Source organism: Gossypium arboreum, chromosome 1 (assembly GCF_025698485.1).
Source record: "Gossypium arboreum isolate Shixiya-1 chromosome 1, ASM2569848v2, whole genome shotgun sequence".
NCBI classification, from domain to species: domain Eukaryota; kingdom Viridiplantae; phylum Streptophyta; class Magnoliopsida; order Malvales; family Malvaceae; genus Gossypium; species Gossypium arboreum.
Window position 1 is genome coordinate 67,364,047 of NC_069070.1, and position 27,587 is coordinate 67,391,633.

General features: G+C 31.4%; 2 protein-coding genes across 2 annotated transcripts; one reads left to right on the forward strand and one right to left on the reverse strand.

Annotated features, from left to right (window-relative positions):
• Positions 1-3,859: 3,859 nt before the first annotated feature.
• Positions 3,860-27,006, reverse strand: LOC108480547 (delta(12)-fatty-acid desaturase FAD2-like). The gene is made up of 2 exons (XM_017783584.2): positions 26,816-27,006; positions 3,860-5,192 (listed from the first exon to the last, which is right to left on the reverse strand). The coding sequence occupies exon 2, from the start codon at positions 5,179-5,181 to the stop codon at positions 4,030-4,032; it is 1,152 nt and encodes a 383-aa protein (XP_017639073.1). The 5' UTR covers positions 5,182-5,192; positions 26,816-27,006; the 3' UTR covers positions 3,860-4,029.
• Positions 8,934-22,148, forward strand: LOC128280412 (uncharacterized). Its single transcript, XM_053018565.1, is given in 9 exon segments — positions 8,934-9,087; positions 9,139-9,305; positions 12,482-13,462; positions 13,567-14,802; positions 14,857-15,636; positions 15,715-15,718; positions 15,776-17,071; positions 20,616-20,719; positions 21,834-22,148. Coding segments are annotated over 9 exon segments (5,037 nt in total).
• Positions 27,007-27,587: the final 581 nt, after the last annotated feature.

The following is a 27,587-nucleotide window of genomic DNA, read 5'->3' on the forward strand; positions in this document are numbered from 1 at the left end:
ATGGACGTATAATAGATTTTTCTTTTATAATTCCTATTATTTTCTTTGCAAACGCATTGGAAAATGAAAGAAAAATGATAATTTTTTAACAAAAAGGGAAATCTCCACAATTGTTTTTCTAAAAATTTAAGTTAAGTCGAAAAGTTTGAATTCACCGGTAATGCCCCAGTCCAATTGGCGACCTGTCTGGCAGAATGTTATATGCCATGTTTTCCTGATAGACTAAGGGGTGTTACATGTGACATTTGGTACTTGGACGTGTTACATCTATCTTTTAGGAGTCATCTGCTCTGATGCCCAAGACAAGTTATCGCCTTAATTGGACTTGATAGGTGACATATTAATCTTTCAATCGGTTTGCTTATTTTCAATTAGACTAAAGACAATTTTAGGTCTGTCTACTAATATAAGTTGTATTTCTATATTATGATCTGACCACTTAATAATGCTTAGTATTAGTTGAACATTATACAACAAGTGAGCTAATATTTGCTTCTATTTTACTTTATATGCAAAAGTCACATGAGAAAAATATACAAAGGGTATTAATGTAATTCATGAATAATTTTATTAATCAATCTATTCGAAAAAAATTACAAGTCTATATAGACGAAAATACTACACTTTGGACACCAAATCCAACAGGAATCACAAGTTCAACTAAATCTACTGAAGAGGATACATAAGTAGCAATAGGTTTCTTATAAGTGAACTTAGAATTAGAGGGGAAACCAATCATTTTGTAACAATTTTCATGTTTATGGCCCTTTATATGGCAGTCACCATAAGTGCCATTGAACCTACGTCTGGAGCTGCCAATGGTAGTAGTGGAAGAGAGTTGACACTAAGATTCTTCTTGAACAAGCATGGAGTGGGTTTGATTGACTGAAGGCAGATGTTTCATAAGCAAGATTTGACTATACACAACAATATAAGACCATTAAGGCCCATTAAAAATTGAAATAGTCGCGGTTGGAGAAAAGATGAAAAGGTGGTTCGAGCATTTTTACAGTCTCATGAGGAGCAAGTGTAATAACCCGATTTCCAGTGGTGTCAGCAAATGTGGTTTCAAAACCCTATTTTTGTAAATCAAGCCTGTAAATATTAAAAAGGGATATTTATGAAGTTAGTGTGTAGATGAATTGAAATTTGGTTAAGTAATTTAGCCAAAATTATAGTTGATTAAGGCTCAATGATTAAATTGTAAAAGTTTAATCGCTATGGATTTTTAATTAGCTAAAGGCTTGATGACCTAGAAAAAATTTCCCAAGGTCCTAAATGGTTATAAAACCATTGGTTTTCATCTTGTAAGTGGATGATGATGACATATCCACTAATTTAAATTAATAGGTTGATTATCATAATTAAACTAGATTAATTTAAGTTGAACTAGATTAATTAAGCTTAATTGAACTATAAATAATAAAGAAAGTGGGAAAAAGATGGTAGCCATCATCTTCTTTACCAATTCACCATCAAAAGAAGAAAGAAAAACCATTTTAAAGCTTTCACATTCGACCATTAAATTGGTAAGAAATTCAAGTGCTTTTCTTGTAACTTTTATAGATTTGAGGTAATGAGAGGTTGATTTAGCTAGCTCATGTACCAATTTGTGAAACTATTAAGGTTTTAGAAGATTGCCATTTTTTATTTCTTGAACAATTAGGTGTGAATTTGATAGAAATTAAGCTTAGTTTAAGAAAATGACTAAATTGAAAAGCTTAATTGTTGATTTTGTACATTAGGGGTCAAATTGAATAAAATGAAAAAAGTTATGAAATTTAAGTAGGTACAAAATAGAAGGTCCTTAACGAGTAAATGTGATATCTCGATTTCAATCCAAAGCCTTAAATTGAAAGTTATGTTTGTCTCGGGTTTAGGAACTAAATTGAATAAATTGCAAAATATGTATGACTTTGAATATGATTGTGATTTGATATGGAATTTGATACTGTGTTATTATTGAATTATTGTTCATAGCTAAAGACGCCGCAGGACCATCGAGAGAGAAAGGAAAGGCAAGAGCTGATGACGAGTGACGCGAGCTTTCGATTTGTATCTCTATGACCTGAGATAAAAAAAATTACTACATATTCATGGTATTTTGTATTATATAATGTTGAGGTGAGTTATTAACGGTTATTGAGTTAAAATGCTATGGTTGAAATTGAATATTGAGACAGGGACTAAATTGAATAGAATAGAAATTTGTATGATTTAACTGATATAAGAAATTGGTATGAAATTGAGTTGAATTATGTTATATTATGTGATAAAAATTGATGTTTAATTGAGAATGATGGGATGTAAGTAGAACTATGTGATGAAAATAGAAATTGGTTACTATATTAATTGTACGAGTTTATACTTTGGTTTAGTCGATGATTCACTTACGTGCTAGTATATTTGCTTTGGTTTATCTGATGATACATTTATGTGCCAGTATAATTGTTTCAGTATATCTGGTGATGCACTTACATGCCAATATATTTGCTTCGGTAAATCAAATGATACACTTATGTGCCAACATGATTGCTTTGGTTTATCGGATAATGCATATTGTGTGTCAGTATAATTGCTTCGGCTTGCTTAATGATGCACTATGTGTGTTTGTATCTTTCCTTAAGGGTATCAAACCCTTTTGGAAAAAGGTACGTTACCTAAGAAACTGTGAGTAAAATGGATGCATAGGTACTGCACCCTTCTTGAAAGGGACCACATCTAGTCTGATCCATTAAGACGCAGCATTACCTAGGTACAACTCCTCCACAAAGAGGTACCGCACCAAAAATGAAGAGGTATCGCACCCTCCCAATTGAGGTGGCCCTAATGGTCACATTTTGACCGAAGGAATTGGACCTTTATGACTTGGTATTGGTACCTAATGCTCTGTAGAAGCATTTATTATTACAATTAAAGACTCCAACAACTCCAATTCATTTCCATTAACCTCAAACGACTATTAATCTATGATAGGGTATAAATGGAGCACTAAAACACTCAAAAAGGGTGAAAAAAAAAAGCTTACAAATACCAAGAGCAAAAATCTAATCCTTTCTCATTGTTATTCTCATTTTCTCTTGTATACACTTGTTGGGTTATTTTTTTATTATTATTATTATTTTTTTTTTGTGTGTGTGAGTGCTTAATTTTTATATATCAACTTTCAAACTTTATTTCTTATTTTTGTGAGGATTTACTTAAGGTTTTAGGTAAAAAAACCTTAAGTTGCCTTTTGAAAAAAGATAGATTGTAAAGGTTAAACTTTATCTTTGAAAGGTTCAGATTTAGTGAATTTAAAAAATCCTTAATTGTGGTAAGCTAAGATAGTAGATGTAGACAATTGGGGTTGAACCACTATAAATTTTTGAGTCTATTGTTTGCCATTTTTGCTTTATTTTTTTTAAACACCAATTAACCCCTCTCTTAGTGATTATTGATCCTTACAATTTTGATTATAGAAATTAATTTAGAATAAACCTCAAAATTTACATATGAATTTTAATTAAATGTGTAATATGTTACATCAACTTTAATTTGATATAATTATAAATATAAATTCAATTTTAACTCAATTATATATTATTATAATTTTGATTAAATTATACATATTTTAAAAGACAAATAAATTTAATTATTCTTAGTAAACGTAACATTTTATATACACAAAAGCAAACTGAAAATGGTGCTATGTTATTAATTTATTATAATTGAAATAAAATCAAAATTTATATATATAAACACTTGTATAAAATCAACATCAATATTCATATATTATGGCAATAACTCAAACTGAAAGATCCTTTTTTATAAAACAAACTTAAAATCTTATTAGGTGTCAAGCTTGAAAGTAAATTAATTATTGCCAATCCATGCTGTGTATTTATTTCTACCATTATTTAATAGTGAACAAGATTATTTTCTGCAAATACAAAGCTAAAAAGTCCCAAAAAGGAAAACCAAGTAGGTCGGCTAAAATATCCTTAAAACATCAACGACTAGAACATGCCTAAGGTAAAATGCAAATATTTAAAGCTTGTTTCTAAACCAAAACACACCTTTGTCCTTGTCGCCCTCGTCTGGTTCAACGTAAAGACACTCCTTCGCCTCCCTCCATATCGCCTTATAGACAGGCATCCCATCGAACTGATAGTATTCCCCCAATATTGGCTTTATCGCCTTGGTGGCCGCCATTGCATGATAGTGAGGCATTGTAGAAAACAAATGATGAGCCACATGAGTGTCGGTTATGTTATGGAAAACCTTGTTTAAAATCCCATAATCTCTGTCCACAGTTGATAAAGCTCCTCTCATCCAGTCCCACTCCGAGGAATCATAGTGCGGCAAAGATGGGTGAGTGTGTTGCAAATACGTGATCATTACTAAGAAGGCGTTAACCACCAATAATGGCACCCCATAAACGCTAATAACCCAACCTACCCCTTTGGCCAACACGAGACGGTAGAGCGCATAGGCGACAGCGAGGACGCCGGCGTCAGAGATATAGATTTGGAGTCGTTCCCGGTCGGAAAATATGGGGCCGTAAGGGTCATAGTGGCAAGCGAACCTGTCGTAAGGCCGGCCGGCAACGTTGAAAGCTAAGTAAAGCGGCCAACCAAGGGTAAGTTGAATGGTGATTGACAGAAACCGACCCGGTGGATTGTTGAAGTGTTTGGCCCACCATCTTAAACCAGATTTTTTCTTGGGAACGAACACTTCATCCCTTTCGAGGGAACCGGTATTGGAATGGTGACGACGGTGGCTATATTTCCAAGAGAAATATGGAACTAAGAGAGAAGAGTGGAGGATAAGGCCAACGGTGTCGTCAAGCCATTGATAATCACTGAAGGCATGGTGGCCACATTCATGGGCTATGACCCAAACGCCGGTCAAAATCCAACCTTGCATGGCCCAATAAAGAGGCCAAGCCACGTAGGAGAGAGGCTGAGGAAGGTTATGGAAGTAATTGGTGGCCACATAATAGAAAAGAGAGGCCAATATAAAGTCGTAAAGGAGATATGAGAATGAGCGTAAAACGGAGCGCTGGAAACAGTGTGGTGGGATGGCTTTCTTGATTTCACTCAGAGTGAAGGGCGGCTTTGAGTATGGAACTCGCTTCAGTGAGTTGAATTCGGATTTTTTTGGACTCGGTGGAACCGACATTCTGCCTCCAGCACCCATTGTTCCACACCCTGAAAAAATAAATGGATAGTGGAAATGGTTAAAAGAACAAACATGGTAGATTGAAAATTTAATAGAAAAATATCTGCTAAATAACCGACTAAACTTATTAGTCTCAATATAATCCACTTCACTAACCATAAACAAACCAAAATTATTATTCTCCATGTTAATTACTCAATCTTAATCTCTAAACCCCTACAAGGATACTAGTTGATAATATTCATTTTGATACTCGAACTTAACTATAAGGTTTAAATTAGTAGTTAAGATTTTTTTTTTAATTAGATACTTGAACTTGACTTTAAAGTTTAATTTGGTACAAAACTTATTTTAGTCCAATTAGGCATCTGAACTTAACTTTTTGGTTTGAATTAGTACATGAATTTGGTTTTTAGTCCAAATTAATATGTACAATAAATGACTTATTTGATTCTAAAAAGAAAGACTTATTTGAACCAATTGGACCTATTAAGACAGGTTCAAATACTAATTTTAAACCAAAATCAAAATTTAAGTACCAAATTGAACCTTGAGGACAAGTTTAGGTACCCAATTAGACAAAAAAAAAACCTTAGATACTAATTTGAACCTTAAGGTATATTTACCCTTTTATAATATCATTAATTATTCCAAATAATTAACACTGCTAGCTATTTTAATTAAAACACTAAGGTAGATAAAGATCTATATTATTGATTAATACTTTTATAAATCAACTGAACATCAACTCAAATAATGACTAAAATATCACTACTTCACAATGTGTTTTTGCATATATATATATATATATATATATATATATATATATATATATATATATATATTATTTAGAATACAAATCCTCTGCCCCAAGCTCTTGCCTCCACCGTGTCCCTCGTGTACTTTTTTTTTTCATTTTATATCCTATAAACATTAACTAAAATTAAAAATTATCTTTTCAATTTTATACTAATTGTAAAAGAATTAAAATTGATAAGAAATAAAAATTTTAAACCAATTGATCATATATATTTTAATTTATAGAAAAATATAAATAATTTAATATATTGAATTTTGATAAAATAGTTCTTAAATTAAATCTACAACATTAAACTAAAAACTAATTTTTTTAGTATAAAAATTCATATCAATGGAAAAGATTGCTTTTTGGGTATAATGAGTTTATTAAGTTTGAAATAAAATTTATAACTTGTAAAATTTTAAAATCATTTAAATCTATCTAAGCTTATTTGACCTAAACTAATTTGAATATAAAATTTAAGTACACAAAATTTTGATTTCAAGAAAATTTGTGTCAAAGAATATCTAAAATGAGTTTATTCAAGTCTAAGATAATTTAAATTTGAAATAATTCAAATCGAAGATAATCAAATTTGGACCAGCTTGAACTCACTAGTTTGTCAACTTTAATAAGTGGAAGAAAAATACTAGTAAATATTTAAAAAGTTAAAACAGTTAATATTGATATTAGTTTTTGTTCAAAAGAGTCGTATGTTTTTTCTTAGTATCAAGAGTAAATATACATGCATTTATGTATTCCTCGTCGATTTGAACTGGGTTGATTTTAGATTTGGATTATTTTAAGTTTAGATGAGTTTGAGAATATTTTCGAGCTTAGGTTTTTCTTGAACTCATTTTTTAGATTTAAATTTTCTCATATCTGAATCAATTCAAGTTATGTAACCTTTTGATGTTTTATAAATTATATATTTTTTTATTTTGAATTTAATAAACTCATTATGTTATTTTTTATTTCGAATGTAATAAACTCATATCAGAAAAACAATCTTTCCAATTGATTTAGGTTTTTGAATTATTAAAAAAAAGTAATTTAATGTTATAGATTTAATTTAAAAATTATCTTGTCAAAATTTGATCTATTAGAATATTTATATTTTTAATTTAAATATATATAATGAATTGATATAATTTAATTTATATTTATTTTATTATTATTTATTTTATTTTTATTTTTATTAATTTTAATTTTATATAATTAATATAAAATTTAAAAATAATTACAATTTTTTTTGTGATAAAAATAATTACAATTTTAATCAAAGCTTATAAGATTTCCTTTAAAATAAAAAATATATATTACGTGGCGTAAATTTATTAAAGAGGCATAGACATAATGAGATTTATTTAAATCTTTTAAAGCATTTCAATTGAAATATTATTTATTTTTATATCAGGTTTATACATATAAATTTTGAACTCATTACTTTAACATGGATTTTTTATGTATGTATGTTTGTTGAGATGATGCTTTAAAAAATTCACATAAGCGTTTTAAACAAAATAACTAACCCTTTGAAATTAAGTAATGATTTATTAAAATAAAATATTAAATTAAAATATAAAAATTAAATTTCAAATTTAAACATAATAGAGAGAAAATGATAATTGATCTTAATATGACATTTTAGTCCAAATAACTAATACTATTAAAAAGTTCTTTATATAATTTTGGTTTTTTTTAAGAAAAGATAGTTAAAATCATACGATAATGATAAATTAGTAAAAATAGTTATTTAAATAATGATAATTTTACTTTTAAAATGATAGATATTTTTGGATTTCTTTTCTTAAATATTCACATCACCCAACTAATGAAATTTTTAACAAAGTAAGTTATTTGCACTAAGTTATAACATTAATTATAATAATATGTAGGATGATCACATTATGTAAAATTAAAAATATAAACTAAATCTCCATAATCAGGTTAGTACATGGAAGAAATCATAATTTAACCAATTTTCTAATATATAGGATGATCACATTATGTAAAATTAAAAATATAAACTAAATCTCCATAATCAGGTTAGTACATGGAAGAAATCATAATTTAACCAATTTTCTACTGTGAATATTAAATATTCTCAATGTGAATCCAAGATCTGCAGAGCAATAGAACTTGGAATTTAGAAAAACGTATTCAAGTACTACTAAGAAAATAAAGGACTAGACTTGTTAAGCAGATTTCATATTGTTGTTATTTCAAGGCTAGGAATGACCCAAAACTACACTAAATCAATAATTGCACATCATCAATTACTACTGTTATAATACTCATTATTAAAGACCTAAAACCTGATTGAGTTCGGGTTGGATTTTACACGATTCGCATATCAAACTCGTATGACACTAAGGGTTCGCATCGCACATAAGATCGCGCGATGTGGGTTCACACCCCACTACATAGGTAAACCCCCATCGCATAAACACGTGTTAAACCTAGAGTATGGCACGTGTTAGCATTCATGGAACCTATCTAGGATATCACATCAATGAACAATAACCATATAGAAATACATAGCTTTACCATCTAAAGAGGAGAGAGAGAACACTCAACAATTTGGTGCGGTGAGCATGGACGAACTTCCGATTTTCATATTTTCAGATTGCTAAAAAATCAAAATGGCTCATCCCAATGAGATGGATATTTTTGCTGGTTGGTTTGCTAATTGACCAGAAAATTTGGGTAACTCGGCCTATGCATGTACCTCCAACTCTTTTGATCTCAACATTCCTTTTAGTCAAAAAGCATCACCACAATAGTTATGCGCTCTGCAGGAGCAGTTAAGGTTGATGAAGGAAGAGATGGCTTTACAAAGTACTAGGTTTGAACGACGATAAACATTTCAGCAATAATTGTTAAGACAAAATGAAGAGTTGAAAAGGAAGATGCAATTTGACAATTATGATCTTCAAGATAACATCATGCTCGCCTAGAGCAAAATGAAATGGATGCCCTGCAAAGAGATGTGCAGGCTTTGCATCCTAACGCCCAAGATATGGATTACTTTTTTTGTTCTAACAATCCACTGGCTTCTGAAGTAGTGACTGTAGGCTTACCAACCAAGTTCAAAGTTCCAAAGGAAATGTTCGAAGGAAGAAGTGATCCTCAAGCGCATCTCATATAGTATAATGATTATATGAATGTGCTAGGGGCTTCTGATGCTGCGAAGTGCAAGGCCATCTCAACAACCCTTAAGGGAAATGCAAAAGATAGGTCTGTCTCTCCTACAGGGCCAGAGTTTTTCACAATTAGGTTTGATGTTCTTGGGAAAATTCCAGGCTCATGGAACAATAATGAGCACTCCTATGGGTTTAATGTCAGTAAAGTAGAAAGATGGAGAATCCTTACAGGATTATGTTAAACGTTTTCTTGCAGCAATGTTAAATACCAAGAATTTGGAGGATCAGTGGGTCATTGTTGTTTTTATCATGGGTATTCAAAATGAGCATGTGCAATAATCATTTATTGATAATAAGCCACAGAGTTTGGCAGATTTGTATATGTAATGACCCAAATTCCCGGGCACCGGAAAAACGAGTCGTAGGGCCTCCGTCTTAGGAAATTAAGTCCGTAAATATTTATTAAAAATATTTATGAGGATAATTATGAGTTAAATTAGAGTTTACTTAAGTGAATTTAATTTAATTAAGAGTGACTAAGTAAAAGGACCAAATTGAATAAAGTGTGAAAGTTGAATTATAGATTAAAAGAAAATAAAAAGGACCAAAATGGTAATTATGCCATTTATCCTAAGTGAGGCGGCATAAACATAAAAATCTGAGATTTTTATGTGTTAAAATATATATTAAATTATTATTATTAAAAGTAAAGTAAATAAAAAGGAAATAAAAGAAAAGGAAAGATAGAAAAGAACAGAGAAGCTCACGAAACAGAGAAAGAAAGGAAAGGAAGAAAGAGAAAGGAAAAATTGGAGAATTGAAGCTTGAAAGTTAAATTGGTAAGTTAATTAAGCCCTTTTGCTTTCTAATTTTAGTATTTTTGAAGCTTTAGAGAAAGATTTTCTTAAATTCATGAGAAAATATTGAAAATTAATGAAGGTTTGATTAGGGTTTATGTTGAAGAAATGATGAAATCAGGGATTAATTGGATAAAATTTTGAATTTGAATGGAATTAGGGACTTAATTGTAAAACAAGCCATAAATTTTGAATTTTAGGAATTAAATTGAAAGAAATTCGGAATTATAGAAAAATTATGAAAATTTGATAGTTATATGAATATTTTGATGGAAATTGAATAGAAATAAGGTGTGAATTGGTGTTATAAACTTGGTTATTAGCATTTTACATCAAAATAGTTTTGGGAAGTAGAAATAGTTTGACTTTGAAAATTCACTAAATATTGTAGGAATTGAATTAGAGGATGGATAAGATATGAAATTAAAGCTTATTGGGTCTAGTTTCTTATAGTGGAAATAGTGTAAGCAATGAATTTATGAATCGAGAGATATTTGAAATTTTGAAAGACTGGTTCAGGGTGATTTCGAGACACTCTGTTTTGACTTTGGAAAACCATTTATAAATTGTAAAAAAATTATTATGGAGTTTAATTTATATGTGAGAACTCCTTAATGAATCTAGTTTTAAAAGAAATAAATAAGAACCTTATTCAAGTTCTGTACAATGAGATAATTGATTTTTAGTAGAGAGAGGTCAGAACTGTCGAATGGAGTAACAGGGGAGTATTTAATGAATAAACTGTACTAATTGGCTAGACCAAAAGTTCTGAAGATTTTATGGTGATAAGGTATATGAGTCTAGTTTCAAAAAAAATTTATGGATATTAATTTTGAGTTTCGTAGCTCAAGATATAAATAATTTAGTAACAATGACTCAAACAGACAGCTTAATGGTGAAATTATATATCTTAAAAAAAAAGGGTCAAATTTGCATGTTTATACTCATGAATTAAATTGGATTGTATTATATTAATTTATTATAATTATGCTAATTTTCGTAGCAAACAAAGGAACCGAGGCATCCAATACAAAGGGGAAAGAGAAAGTAGTCGAGGAATAGCTCGGGGAAAATCGGTTTGTATTATCATAATTCATAGTATTTATTATTGCATATTTAATTCTAATATATATATATATATATATATGAATGTGCGTGAAAATGACTTGAATCTGAATTGTTGATTAGTTGTGATTACATTGAGAAATATAAGAGAATTGATTGAAATGTGAAAATGTTTCGGAAATGGAAATATGATCGAAACCCTATTAACTAGTCGGGTTTAGTGGATATAATTGGCATGCCATAGGATTGGAAGTGTTCAGGGATTCTTCGACCTCGAGTCGATGAGGCACTCGGTGTGCCATAGATTTACTTCGGATAGTTTCGATGAGGCTTTGGTAGCCACATTGCTTCGGCTTGGCCGATGAGGTACTTGGTGGGCCGTAGATCTGATTTACTTCAAACTATCCGATAAGGCGTTGGTCACCACTCTGGTGTGTTTGGTTGGATCCGCGTATCCACCTTGGTCCGAGTCAGGTTAATAGGGCCTATAAGTGAAATGAGCAAAATTATCTGAATCTGATTATCTGAATTATCGAATGAAAGGTGAAAGAAAATGATGATACGAAATGTGAAAAGAAATTGTGTTGTGAAGTTGAAGCATGAACTTTATGTTTATGAATTATGTATACATGAAAGTGTTATGAATTAAGTGTTTACATGTTGGTGAAAATTTTATAATCATTTGAATGTCATTAATATGACATGAATTGGCATATTCAATTGACTACTTGTGCATTTATGTTTTGAACTTGATTTGATGTTATGAATTGAATTATGATAATACCACTGAGTATTTTCAATACTCAACGTACGGTTGTTTTCCGTGCTCAGGTTAGGTAAAATAAAGTTCGGTTCTGCATTCAAAATCATCTCCGACTCCAAATTTCATTTTGTGGTAAAATCTTATCTTTTGGTAATGTGGCATGTACTAGGTTTTAGGTGGTCATTTGTATATATTTAATGTTTTGAATGTAAAGATGGTGTATAAACTTTAAGGAGTTTGACGATAAAGGACGATTCCTAAGTTTATGAAATGAATGGTATATAGTTACATGTTATGTGGAAGTGAATTGGATTGGTTTGTATAATTGTGTTTAGTGTTTCAGGGAGGCCTGTAGAGTTAGGATTCGAATCCTAACCCCACGAAAGGTTCATATTAGGTCCGTAGAACCTCGATAAGGGTAATTAACCTTATTTTGAGTATAATTTTGTGGTTATTTTCGATTTGTAATAATAAAGTTTTTCTGTTTTCGGTAATGCCCTGTAACCCTATTTCGGGGACGGTTTGGGGTTAGAGGGTGTTACATTTAGTGGTATCAGAGCTATAGGTTTAACCGATTCTCGGATTAAAATCGAATTCTTAAGTGAGTCTAGAAGTACATGCCACATTTGAGTTGGAATTGAGTCGGGATTTTTGAATGCTAACCTATTTAATTGTTTATGTTTTATAGAGATTAAAGATGTCAGATGATCGATCAATTGATTTAAATGAAAGTGAATCAGCCACACCTAGTGTGAACCCGTTTATAGACCAACCTCCCGAGGTAGAAGAAGAAAACATTAGGGAAATAGATGAAAAATGTAGAAATGAACCTGATATGTTAAGAGTTTTAGTTGATGCTCTCCAACAAGTAGCGGGAACTGTACCTGCTACCACATTTATACCTATTCCTAGACGGGCCCCGATTAAGAAATTGAGAAAATACGGTGCCACGGAATTTTCGGGTCTGAAAGGTGTTGATCCATTAGTAGCTGAGAATTGGATAGAAGCGACAAAAAGAATTTTACAACAGTTAGAGTGTACTCCCCGAGAAAGTCTGTTGAGTGCTGTATCTCTATTACAGGGTGAGGCATATTTATGGTGGGAATCTGTTATCCGACACTTGCCGACTGATCAGGTATCATGGAATTTATTTCAGAAAGAGTTTCAAAAGAAATATATCGGGGAAATATATATTGAAAACAAGAAACAAGAATTTCTGACTTTGAAACAAGGTGAAATGATAGTAATAGATTATGAACGGGAATTTTCAAGACTTGGTAGATATGCATCAGAGTTTATACCGACTGAAGCCGACAGTTGTAAAAGATTCTTACGGGGACTAAGAGAAGAAATAAAAGTGTTACTGATATCTCAGCGAATTACTGAATTTGTTGATCTGATAGAACGGGCTAAGATGATAGAACAAGTTCTGGGGCTTGATAAAAAGACTGAACCTTCTAAATCGGTTGGGAAACGTACGGGAACTACAATTTCGAATCCATTACCGAAAAGATTCCGAGACTCTAGAAGTGGTTGGAGATCTAGCTTCAGATCAGATAGAGGAGGAAAGAGTCAGGGGAAGCAAACTACAGCCTCTACTGGTAGTGTAAGAGGTCCATCTCGAGATACTATTATTCCGAATGTGAGCATTGTGGGAGAAGACACAGAGGTGAATGTTGGCGATTGACTAGAGGATGTTTCAGATGTGGATCTACAGAACATTTTATTAAAGACTGGCCGAAAGCTGATAATACTGCACCTGCGACATTACAGAGATCAGTATCTACTGCCAGAGGCAGAGGATTGGGCAGAGGTGGTTTTGCATCTCAAGGAGGTAGTGCTAGAGGAAGTAGTGATGTTGTTACACAGCAGTCGGAGGCCAGAGTTCCAGCTAGAGTTTATATGGTCAGAACTCGAGAAGAGAGGGATGCACATGATGTTGTAACAGGTATATTCTTATTGTATTCCGAACCTGTTTATGTTTTAATTGACCCTGGGTCTTTGCATTCATATGTAAATTCAAAATTGGTTGAATTGGGAAAATTAGAATTTGAGATGTCTAGTGTAGCAATAGAAGTGTCAAGTCCGTTAGGACAGACGGTATTAGTAAATCAAGTTTGTCCGATATGCCCGTTGGTTATACAAAATAAAATTTTTCCGGTTAATCTATTGATTACGCCATTTGGAGACTTTGATGTAATATTGGGTATGGATTGGTTGTCTGAGCATGGTGTAATTTTAGACTGCTATGAAAAGAAGTTCAGTATTCAGGCTGATGATGGAAACAATATTAAGGTAAAGGGTATTCAAAATAGTGGAACAACACGTGTTGTCTCAGCAATGAAAGCTAGTAAGATGTTACAGCAGGGTTGTACAGCATACTTAGCTTATGTTATTAATTTAGATACAGTGGGTAGTCCATGCAGTAAAATCCAAACAGTTTAAGAATTTCCAGATGTTTTTCCAGAGGAACTACCGGGTTTACCACCTGACAGAGAAGTTGAATTTGCTATAGAGGTTTATCCGGGTACTGCTCCAATTTCTATACCCCCTTATCGTATAGCACCTACTGAATTGAAGGAGTTAAAGATACAGTTGCAAGATTTATTAGATAGTGGTTTTATTCGGCCAAGTATTTCACCGTGGGGAGCTCCGGTATTATTTGTTAAAAAGAAAGATGGTTCGATGCGACTTTGTATTGATTATAGACAATTGAATAAAGTAACAATCAAGAACAAATATCCACTCCCTCGTATTGATGATTTATTTGATCAGCTGAAAGGAGCTTCTGTATTCTCAAAGATAGACTTGAGATCGGGTTACTACCAACTGAAAGTAAAAGAATGTGATGTACCGAAGACAGCTTTCTGTACGAGGTATAGTCATTATGAATTTTTAGTAATGTCATTTGGATTGACTAATGCTCCAACTGCTTTTATGGATCTGATGAACCGTATATTTCAGCCGTATTTGGATCAATTTGTTGTGGTCTTCATTGATGATATACTTGTTTATTCAAAGACAGAAACAGAGCATGATAAGCACCTCAGAACAGTGTTACAGACTTTGTGAGAAAAGCAACTGTATGGGAAATTTAGTAAATGTGAGTTCTGGTTATCAGAGGTTGTATTTCTAGGACATGTAGTATCAGCGGAAGGAATCAGAGTTGATCCGAAGAAAATTGAAGCCATAGTTCAATGGAAAGCTCCAAGGAATGTGTATGAGGTACGTAGTTTTCTTGGTTTGGCTGGATATTATAGAAGATTTGTAAATGGATTCTCGAAAATAGCCATGCCGATGACTAAGTTGCTACAGAAGAATGTTTCTTTTATATGGGATGACCAATGTCAGAAGAGTTTTGAGACATTAAAACAAATGTTAACCGAGGCACCAGTTTTAACATTATCCGAATCAGGAAAGGATTTTATTGTGTACAGTGATGCTTCTTTAAGTGGTTTGGGTTGTGTACTGATGCTAGATGGAAAATTTATTGCTTATGCATCTCATCAGTTGAAACAACACGAGTGTAATTATCTGACACATGACCTGGAGTTAGCAGCTGTGATTTTTGCTTTGAAGATTTGGAGGCATTATCTTTATGGTGAAAAATGCTACATATTCACTGATCATAAAAGTCTAAAGTATCTTCTTTCCCAAAAAAAATTGAATTTGAGACAGAGACGGTGGATCGAGCTCTTGAAAGAATATGATTGTGTTATAGACTACTATCCGGGAAAAGCAAATATAGTAGCGGATGCATTGAGTAGAAAAACGGCAATTGAGTTAAGAGCCATGTTTGCACTTTCAAGATCACCGATGATGGAAATCATTAATGAGTTAAAAGTAAAACCGTAATATTTGAGCGATTAGAGCATTTCGGTTGGGAGATGATAAGTTGGTGAAGAAAGAGAGATGATACAGAGTGGTACAAGAGAGAACTTCAAGATCGATGCACATGGATGCTTAAGGTACCAAGATTGAGTTTGTATTCCAGATAACTCTGAATTGAAAGAACTAATACTTCGAGAAGCACATGATGGCTCATTTGCTCTACACCCCGGAGGTACAAAAATATATCGTAATTTACGAAATTTGTATTGGTGGCCCGGAATGAAAAGAGACATAGTTGAATATGTTGGTAAATGCCTTACATGTCAACGGGTAAAGGCAGAACATCAGGTACCGACTGGTTTACTTCAGCCTATTAATATTCCTGCATGGAAATGGGATCGTATCACGATGGATTTTGTTATGGGACTACCGTTGTCAGCAAGTAAAAAGAATGCTATTTGAGTGATAGTCGATAGACTTACTAAGTCAGCACATTTTATAGCAGTCAAAACAGATTGGTCGTTACAGAGACTTGCTGAGGTATATATCCGAGAAATTGTTAGACTACACGGTATTCCGGAATCAATAATTTCAGATCAAGATCCTCAGTTTACATCGAGATTTTGGAGGCAATTACATGAATCCTTAGGTACACAGCTTAATTTTAGCACAGCATTTCATCCGCAAACTGACGGACAGTCTGAACGGGTAATTCAAATTTTAGAAGATATGCTTCGAGCTTGTATTATGGAGTTTGAATCAGGTTGGGAACGTTATTTGCCTTTAGCTGAATTTGTTTATAATAATAGTTTCCAATCTAGTATTCAAATGGCTCCGTATGAAGCATTATATGGACGAAGATGTAGATCACCCGTGTGTTGGACAGAGCTGAATGGAAGAAAAGTGATTGGGCCAGAATTGATCCAAGAAACTGAAGAAACAGTTAAGAAGATACAAGAGAGATTAAAAGCACCTTTTGACAGACAGAAGTCTTATGCCGATTTAAAACGACGGGACATTGAGTATTCGGTTAGCGATAAAGTATTTCTTAAAGTCTCTCCTTGGAAGAAAGTGTTGAGATTTGGCAGGAAAGGTAAATTGAGTCCTCGTTTCATTGGACCGTATGAGATAGTAGAGAGAATTGGACCAGTGGCTTATCGGTTAGCTTTACCTCCAGAGTTACAGAAAATACACGATGTTTTTAATGTTTCAATGCTCCAAAGATATCGATCAGATCCTTCTCATGTCATAACTACTGAGGATATTGAGCTTCGACCAGATTTATCATTCGAAGAAGAACCAGTTGAGATTTTAGCCCGAGAGGTAAAGGAATTAAGAAATAAAAGAGTTCCTTTAGTAAAAGTACTTTGGAGAAGTCATAAAATGGAAGAAGCAACATGGGAACCGGAAGAAACTATGAGAACTCAGTACCCTCACCTATTCTCAGGTAAATTTCGAGGACGAATTTTTTTTTTAGAGGGAGAGAAATGTAATGACCCAAATTCCCGGGCACCGGAAAAACGAGTTGTAGGGCCTCCGTCTTAGGAAATTAAGTCCGTAAATATTTATTAAAAATATTTATGAGGATAATTATGAGTTAAATTAGAGTTTAATTAAGTGAATTTAATTTAATTAAGAGTGACTAATAAAAGGACCAAATTGAATAAAGTGTGAAAGTTGAATTATAGATTAAAAGAAAATAAAAAGGACCAAAATGGTAATTATGCCATTTGTCCTAAGTGAGGCGGCATAAACATAAAAATCTGAGATTTTTATGTGTTAGAATATATATTAAATTATTATTATTAAAAGTAAAGTAAATAAAAAGGAAATAAAAGAAAAAGAAAGATAGAAAAGAACAAAGAAGCTCACGAAACAGAGAAAGAAAGGAAAGGAAGAAAGAAAAAGGAAAAATTGGAGAATTGAAGCTTGAAAGTTAAATTGGTAAGTTAATTAAGCCCTTTTGCTTTCTAATTTTGGTATTTTTGAAGCTTTAGAGAAAGATTTTCTTGAATTCATGAGAAAATATTGAAAATTAATGAAGGTTTGATTAGGGTTTATGTTGAAGAAATGATGAAATCAGGGATTAATTGGATAAAATTTTGAATTTGAATGGAATTAGGGACTTAATTGTAAAACAAGCCATAAATTTTGAATTTTAGGAATTAAATTGAAAGAAATTCGGAATTATAGAAAAATTATGAAAATTTGATAGTTATATGAATATTTTGATGGAAATTGAATAGAAATAAGGTGTGAATTGGTGTTATAAACTTGGTTATTAGCATTTTACATCAAAACAGTTTTGGGAAGTAGCAATGGTCTGACTTTGAAAATTCACTAAAAATTGTAGGAATTGAATTAGAGGATGGATAAGTATGAAATTAAAGCTTATTGGGTCTAGTTTCTTATAGTGGAAACAGTGTAAGCAATGAATTTATGAATCTAGAGATATTTGAAATTTAGAAAGACTGGTTCAGGGTGATTTCGAGACACTCTGTTTTGACTTTGGAAAACCATTAAAAATTGTAAAAAAATTATTATGGAGTTTAATTTATATGTGTGAACTCCTTAATGAATCTAGTTTTAAAATAAATAAATAAGAACCTTATTCGAGTTCTGTACAATGAGATAATTGATTTTTAGTAGAGAGAGGTCAGAACTGTCGAATGGAGTAACAGGGGAGTCTTTAATGAATAAACTGTACTAATTGGCTAGACCAAAAGTTCTGAAAATTTTATGGTGATAAGATATATGAGTCTAGTTTCAAAAAATATTTATGGATATTAATTTGGAGTTTCGTAGCTCAAGATATAAATAATTTAGTAACAATGACTCAAACAGACAGCTTAATGGTGAAATTATATATCTTAAAAAAAAAAAGGGTCAAATTTGCATGTTTATACTCATGAATTAAATTGGATTGTATTATATTAATTTATTATAATTATGCTAATTTTCGTAGCAAACAAAGGAACCGAGGCATCCAATACAAAGGGGAAAGAGAAAGTAGTCGAGGAATAGCTCGGGGAAAATCGGTTTGTATTATCATAATTCATAGTATTTATTATTGCATATTTAATTCTAATATATATATATGAATGTGCGTGAAAATGACTTGAATGTGAATTGTTGATTAGTTGTGATTACATTGAGAAATATAAGAGAATTGATTGAAATGTGAAAATGTTTCGAAAATGGAAATATGATCGAAACCCTATTAACTAGTCGGGCTTAGTGGATATAATTGGCATGCCATAGGATTGGAAGTGTTCAGGGATTCTTCGACCTCGAGTCGATGAGGCACTCGGTGTGCCATAGATTTACTTCGGATAGTTTCGATGAGCCTTTGGTAGCCACATTGCTTCAGCTTGGCCGATGAGGTACTTGGTGTGCCATAGATCTGATTTACTTCGAACTATCCGATAAGGCGTTGGTCGCCACTCTGGTGTGTTTGGTTGGATCCGCGTATCCACCTTGGTCTGAGTCAGGTTAATAGGGCCTATAAGTGAAATGAGCAAAATTATCTGAATCTGATTATCTGAATTATCGAATGAAAGGTGAAAGAAAATGATGACACGAAATGTGAAAAGAAATTGTGTTGTGAAGTTGAAGCATGAACTTTATGTTTATGAATTATGTATACATGAAAGTGTTATGAGTTAAGTGTTTACATGTTGGTGAAAATTTTATAATCATTTGAATGTCATTAATATGACATGAATTGGCATATTCAATTGACTACTTGTGCATTTATGTTTTGAACTTGATTTGATGTTATGAATTGAATTATGATAATACCACTGAGTATTTTCAATACTCAGCGTACAATTGTTTTCCGTGCGCAGGTTAGGTAAAATAGAGTTCGGTTCTGCATTCAAAATCATCTCCGACTCCAGCTCATTTTGTGGTAAAAATCTTATCTTTTGGTAATGTGGCATGTACTAGGTTTTAGGTGGTCATTTGTATATATTTAATGTTTTGAATGTAAAAGATGGTGTATAAACTTTAAGGAGTTTGACGTATAAAGGGACGATTCCTAAGTTTATGAAATGAATGGTATATAGTTACATGTTATGTGGAAGTGAATTGGATTGGTTTGTATAATTGTGTTTAGTGTTTTAGGGAGGCCTGTAGAGTTAGGATTCGAATCCTAACCCCACGAAAGGTTCATATTAGGTCCGTAGAACCTCGATAAGGGTAATTAACCTTATTTTGAGTATAATTTTATGGTTATTTTCGATTTGTAATAATAAAGTTTGTCTATTTTTGGTAATGCCCTGTAACCCTATTCCGGGGACGGTTTGGGGTTAGAGGGTGTTACAGTATAAGAGGGCCTATAAGTTTGTTGAAGCAGAGGAAATTAATAGAATGGCTCGTAGTACAAAGCGAGGGACAACAGAGGAGTTATTCACAAAATGAATCGTCGAGAGTATTTCAAATATCTCAAACTAAACACATAAGAAAGTATGCCCTTCATAGAAGATTGGAAACTTATACTCCATTAAATGCTACTAGTTCCTATATCCTTCGCTAGGTTAAAAGTTTGGGCATCTTGCTAAGTCCTCCACCCATACGACGTAATGTATCGAGGTCAAACTTGAGGGATAAGTATAATTTTCACAACGACGGGGGACATAAGATTGATGATTGCTCTTCTCTAAATGATGCTATTGAATAAGCAATTAAGAATGATGAGTTAAAAGATTTTATAGCTCAAGATACTACTCCGTCAGGTCAGAGTTTGCTAGGTGAGGACAATGGCAAGCAAAAGGTTATGGGAACAATACATGTGATAATTGTTACTGATGAAGACTAGGTGACCTCTAACACAAAGAAAAAGGCTCACCTTAGAAGCGTAATGTCAATCAGCTTACTAAAAAGGGTTGCGTCAACAAGAAAAATGGAAGGTGGAATTTAACAATGAAGATGAAAGCATGATGTGTGATGAAGAAGGAAATGACCTAATGGTTGTGTAGTAATTATAACAGGGTTTGAGGTGAAGAGAATATTGGTTGATAGTGGCAGTGTTGTGGAGTTGTTAACTTGGGATGCTTACCAGAAAATGAGGTTGAAAGAGCAAGTTTTAAGGAGGGCAAGTCTATTGTATAGTTTTACAAACCATTCTATGAAGTTAAAGGGATGCATTACTTTACTCGTTACATTGGGGGACAACAAACACACCACGACAAAATATGTATAGTTCTTTGTGGTAGACTATCCAATGGCCTATAATACCATTTTTGGGCGTCCCATCATGAGAATGGCTAAGATAATGGTTGCACCATTCTGTATGAAGATTAAATTTCCTATAAGAACAAGGAAAAGCTTTATGAAATTTGATCAACGAGCAGCTAGATAGTGTCACATGTTATCAGTCAAGCAAACACGCGAGCAAGTGCTGCATGGCAATTTTCATGACAGACAAGAGTGGTTGATCAAGTTTTGGATTTGGATAGTTTGGATGTTTGAGGTAAGGAAAGAATTAGGAAGCCAGAAGGGGCAGAGGTCACAGAAAATTTATAGTTATTTTATGATAATACGAACAAGTTTGTAAAAACTTCTTCAACATTGGCAGAGGAGGAAAAATAAGACTTGATTCAGTGTTTAAAAGTGAATTCCAATGTTTTTGCGTGGTCAACTACGAATATGCCTGAGGTGGACCTTCAAATGGTTGTTCATAGGTTAAATGTGTTTCCTAAGGTTAAACTAGTTAAGTAGAAAAAAATTTGCTCCTCGGGTTGTAAAGGCCATAAAACAAAAGGTAGGGAAACTGCTTTTAGCGAAGTTCATCAGAGAGGTGGCGTATCCTGATTGGGTTCGAATGTAGTGATAGTGAAGAAAGCTAATGGGAAATAGATAATGAGTATTGACTTCGCCATCCTTAACAAAGCTTGCCCCAAGGACAATTTTCCTTTACCCTCGATTGATGATTTGGTGTATGCGTCCTCGGGGCATAAATTTATTAGTTTTATGGATGCATTTTCGAGTTATAACCAAATATCTATGGCCTCAAAAGATCAAGACAAAATAACTTTTATCATAGAAGAATGTTTGTTTTGCTATTGAGTTATACCTTTTAGTTTGAAATATGCAAGGGCAACTTACTAGAGATTATTTAACAAAATTTTTAGAAAGCAAATTGCGCACAGTGAGGTTTACGTTAATGACATATTGGTAAAGAGCTCTAATCTAAGGGGCATGTTCAGGATTTGTCAGAGGCTTTTTCCGTTTTGCTAGCTCATAGCATGAAATTGTGCCTGGAGAAATGTGTTTTTGATGTAAAAGCAGGCAAATTCTTAGGCTTTTTGGTTTTACAGAGAAGAATAGAAGCGAACCGAGAAAAGATTCAAGCTATTTTGGATATGCCTCCTCCAAGAACTAGCAAGGATATTCAGTGTTTAAAGGGGAGGGTGGTTATGCTCAACAAGTTCGTCTCCAGGATGGCAGGCAAATGCTTAGGTATATACGAGCTCAAGTATGAAAACGTATATACGAGCTCAAATATTAATCCACAGACCTAATTTGCAGGTATGAGTTCATAGACATGAAGCCACAAGTGTGAATTCACAAGCATGTGTCTGGTGTATGGTAGCCAAGTATATTTTCATAAAGGTTTTACACCTAGTATAATTCTGCAGTGGGGAAATCCACCTAGACTTACCGTAACACATATGTTCGCAGAGAGTGAAAGTGAACTGTCTATTTGAGTGAAATGTATTGTATGCGTGTTGCTTAAATTTATACGTGAACTGTTTAACATATTAGTTGGCTTTATGTGCGAATTATATTCCATGCGAGTTGTATGTATAGGTAAGCAAACATCATGCGAACTCCTGAGTTCATCAGGTAACAAAAGCTATTTTGAACTTTGGGGGTGGGACTAAGCCAAAAGCCTAGCAATTTTTGGGATTTAACGTGTATATATTAAGGCGATCTATAATCTTAGCTCATGAATTGTAAATTTTGAAAGACTTGTTTCAACTATGATGTGTATGTAATTAATATTGTGCACATGAATGAGGAAATATTTATAAGAGTAGTATCCATTTTGGTCTAAAGCGTTGTGAATAGCACACGAAGTGATAAAATATTTAAAACTCAGGCAATAAGTATGCCAAGTCTAAAGTCTATTCGACTAGCATTCTGGCATGGTCGATCGTCCAACAAATTGATTTGAGGTATTAACATTAACCTAGACCGAGACAAAAAAAAAATATCTTGTTCAAGCCTAGGTCAAATTGGACTAAGCCTATCAAGTTGGACAGACTATTTGATTCATGGATAAGTCTAGATATAAGTAATAGATTTATTTAATCTTATTTTTCTTTTTAAGATTATTATATTTCTCTCTAAATATTTTATGTATTTTAGCATTTGTATTAAAATCATATACAATAAAATATTATATATGTATATTGTACTATTATATATTATTTACAATTTTAAATTAAAACTGTTAGTGAAAAATGAGGTAAAGTAATATGAATAGGAATCGCAATGACAATGGCAATGGCAATTGGACAAGTCAGCCATTCAGATTTTATGCCTTCTATAGTCTCCAACCTGATTTTATTTTAAATGTTAACACTTAAATTTGATAAAAAAAATTCTCCATAAATTATAATTAAAATATAAAAATAAAATCTAAATTTAAAAGATATATTTAGGTAATTTTTAAGCAATGCACACGAACATCTATATACCTACTATAAAAACAATCCCATTGCATGAGATTGCTTAATTTAAAACTAAGGGATTACAGCTTGACACATATATAATGCCATTAACTATTAATTTGAGGTTAGTTAAAGTAAATTATGATGGAGGAAAAATGAGAAATTGTTTTATGTTATTTTATATTAAGCTATTTTTTCGTTTATTTATATATATATTAATATTTTATTTTATGTATATATTTTACATGTTTATATATTCATATTATATTCATTTTACTTTTGTAAGATTTTTCAAAATTATTAATGTTATTCACTTCAGAAAAAAAATTTATGTGCATTGTTGTGTTGAAATTTATTACATATATATTTTTATAATTTATTTTAGTGATTCATTTTAAAATATATTTATGTTCATGATGTATTCACATTTATGATTTTTTTTCAGAGTATTAGAATTTTACATAAATTTTAACATAAATAATTCGTTTTATATAGATTTTGACATGATCATATATTCATATTTTGTTAATATTTTTGTTTCATGTCATGTATAAATTATTTTTCTCAACTTGTGTTTGTATCATATCTTAATTAATTTTATATTTTGTATATTCATAAAATTTTTAACTCTAATTTCATTATTTTAAACAATTTTTGGATTATTATACATATTTTATAGGCTATATTGATATAACTTATATAAATATTATGTTCAAAAACATTAATCTAATTTTCGAAAACATATCAATTATCTATACGCATATAATACAATCCATAAAAGCATAGTTTTTTTTCTGGACAACTCATTATGGTTGGACAATTGTCCTTATAATTTAGAAGAATTTGTTTAAAACTTTTGAAATATTTTTGGGTAATATATAATGATTTTAATGTTTTTTTACTAATTTTGATTTAATTTAGAGGAAAATTTTCCTATGATGTTTTATACTAATTCTTATTATGTTTTGTAGAGATTATAATTATAATTTATTTTGCATAATTTAGTATAGTCAGTGGCAGGATGTTAATTTTGGGTTAAATTAAAATTAGATATGTTAGATAATAATCGATTTAAATATATAAACAATTAATTTAAAATAAGTTTTCATCAATATCTTTTAATGGCACCTTTCAATACACTTAATAAAATAAAAATTATTGGTATATATATGTAAAACAAGCTTCAAAGATTCAAAATATATGAAAATTTTGAAGAAAAACATACCTTATACTTAAAATTTGGAGGAAAAATTATGAAGTTTTTTTTCTTTTCTTGCTACACACCAATATGAAAGAGAAAGATTGATAAAAGTTTGTTCATTTTTCTTTTCTTTATATATATTATTATATTACTTATAAAATATTATTATTTTAAGTAAAATATTAAATAAATATTTAACAAAAATATAATTTAAAAGTCATCATGAGTAATTTAGTTTCTTCAAGAAGATTTTTCTTTATTTTTATCAAGAATAATTTTTAAATATTATTTTAATACAATAAAAATATTGGAGGGCCTACTTATATTTTAAAGAGGGCTATAATATATATACAAAAGGAGAAATTACAAAATCTTAAACCTTTGAGGGGCCTACTTATATTTTTGAGAGAGCCATAGTTTATTTACAAAGAGCCATAGTATATTTACAAACTACTAAATTAAAAAAAAAATATTTAAACCTTGAGGTCATGACCCTCCTGGCCTCTACTTGGCTCTACCGTTTAAGTATAGTAGTTTAATTTAAAGGAATTATCATCTTTATAGAACTAATGTATCTTTCATATCTATTTTACTATCTATGAATATTAACCCTTTCAAGGTTTGTGAATATCTTTTCTAATAATGTAAACTCTAAAATTTAAATTTAAGCTTTTTTTTTCCTATGAGTACAATGCGCATTACCATTATGGCCATTATTTATTAATAAAAATATTATCAAATTTTTATTTAAAGTATTATAAATTTATTTAAAATTTGAAACATAAGTAATTAATATTAATACATTCATGTCACATTATTGCACCTTAAAAAATTTTATATAAATTGAAATTCTAGTTTTAACGAATTCCACTGCCAGTAGTTTTGCCAGGTTTGGCGGTAAACGTAATCTACACGACCCTACTAATGCTTTTCATATTAGTATTTATGCATGAAAAATGCTTAATATATTTTTACTGGAGTAAAATTAATAATTGTCAAGTATATCACATATTACTTTAGTTGAAATGTTTTTTTTATACAATAGTTTTTGAAAGAAATAGTGGTTAGAATGTTGGCATGTATATTTGTTCTGACATATAACTATATTATATTTATACATATTTAAAACTAAAAATAACAAGCACAGTCTATGATTGCACCCTTAGGAGCAGGCACATACCCATAACGACACGGCATTTTAGAAAAGCATGTGTTAAATCACGGGATGCAGTCACCGTGACCAAAATCAAACCGTCCGTCTAAATTATCAAATCACAGCGCTGCCACAGATCACTTCTTACCCAAATAGTGGTGGGTTTATTCATAATTTTTAATAGAAAAATCATTCACGAGTCGATTTATAGACTTGTAGTTTAAAGTTAAAAGTGTTAAACAACAAAAAGAATCAGCTGATATTGTTCATCGGTATCCGGCAAGTGGCAAATATAATTAAATCAAGTTGAAAACTACAGACGAAAATTCCAGAAAAAAGACTGCCAAAAAATTACAATGAAGATAAAGACAATAACATGTTTTTATTTTTATTTTAAATAAATCGTCTTGTCCATTTTTTTATAACCGGATTCCCATAATATTCTTTTTAATAGAATTTTTGGATTTCATCATCGGAATCAGTAGGATATGCCTTTGATGATGCATATTTGATACCTTTGTAAAAAATTAAACCGTGTACTTAAATAAATAGAATCTTCTTAATATGCTTATATAGAAAAAATAATTTGTGTAAAATTAATTAAATATGAAATTAAGCAAAAAGAAAACACTCACTTACCTCCAAAAAAAAACATGTTCATATCTGAATGAAAGAATAAATCAGCTACTACTCAAGTTATAACTCATTCTTTCAATAAACAATAACTAATATATCATTAACCAAAACTTTAGAAGACAAGTTTCGTTATTCTTTACTATTAATAGATTTCATAATTTCTATTAAAAAATAAGCGAAAGTAAATAGCTGTGTTTATGAATGAACAATAAAGTAAAAAAAAAAAAAAAGCAGAAAAGGGGATGGAAAACAAGTTAAAGATCTGTGGTTTAATAACGGCATTGATCAATGAAAAGCACACTAAGATCAAAAAATTGAGGTGTTCCGATTCGGACTCAAGAGAGATGGAAAATCAAATAAATCTTAACTAAAACTTCAAAATGTAAGCTCAAATAAACAAAAAGAACACAAAAAATCAATCACTCTCGAAATAAATCTAACCATCAAAACAACAAATGAAAAATATCAGCAAAATATAAAATAGAAACAATAATTAAATGGCTAAGTAATGAAAAAAAATACCTTAAAATGGAGATTGAAAATCACTCTATTATCTTCGTGGCTTCCTCGCTCTCTTTAAGATGAAAGAAATGCCTTTTTTTTTTCCTTCGCGTGGCTCTTAAAAATAGACGGCCGAAGTGAAGAGCGAAGGCCTTTATTTAAGCTTTGGCTTTCCCTCCTTGAAATGTGGGGGGACCCAGTATTGGCATTTTCCCGATACAAATGCCGTTTAGATTTTCTACCTTATACGTCTCCACGTCAGAATGGCAGTACCGTAGCGTAGGAGATATTTGTGATTACGATTTTACCCATGGGAAAAAAAAATTCTTTTCGGAATCACGTGACCAAGGGACAGCCCGTGGACTGTGTAGGGCCGTGTTAGGTATTATATTCTAACCAATTAATCTATTGGAATCACGTGACCAAGGGACTACCCGTATACTGTGTGCTATGAGAGGCCGCCGAATTTAGCAGCCTCATGAGCCACGAAAAGTTTAGGTGAGTAGAATTGGATAAATTTTGATTTTATTAATATTATTTGATTTGGTTAAATTTAATTTTGATTTATGCAGATTTGTATATTTCAGATTCACTACAAGTTTTTTCTTTATTATAATTTATTAATTTTAATATCATTTGTGTTGCATATGATTAATATAGTAATGTTTAGATGGTTGTTAATATGTTATCAATTTTGATAGTTAAAATTGTTAGGATTTGGTTAGTTTTTCGATCAATAAAATCCTTATTTTATTGGAATTTTTTCTATTACATGATTGTGTTTGTTAGTTAA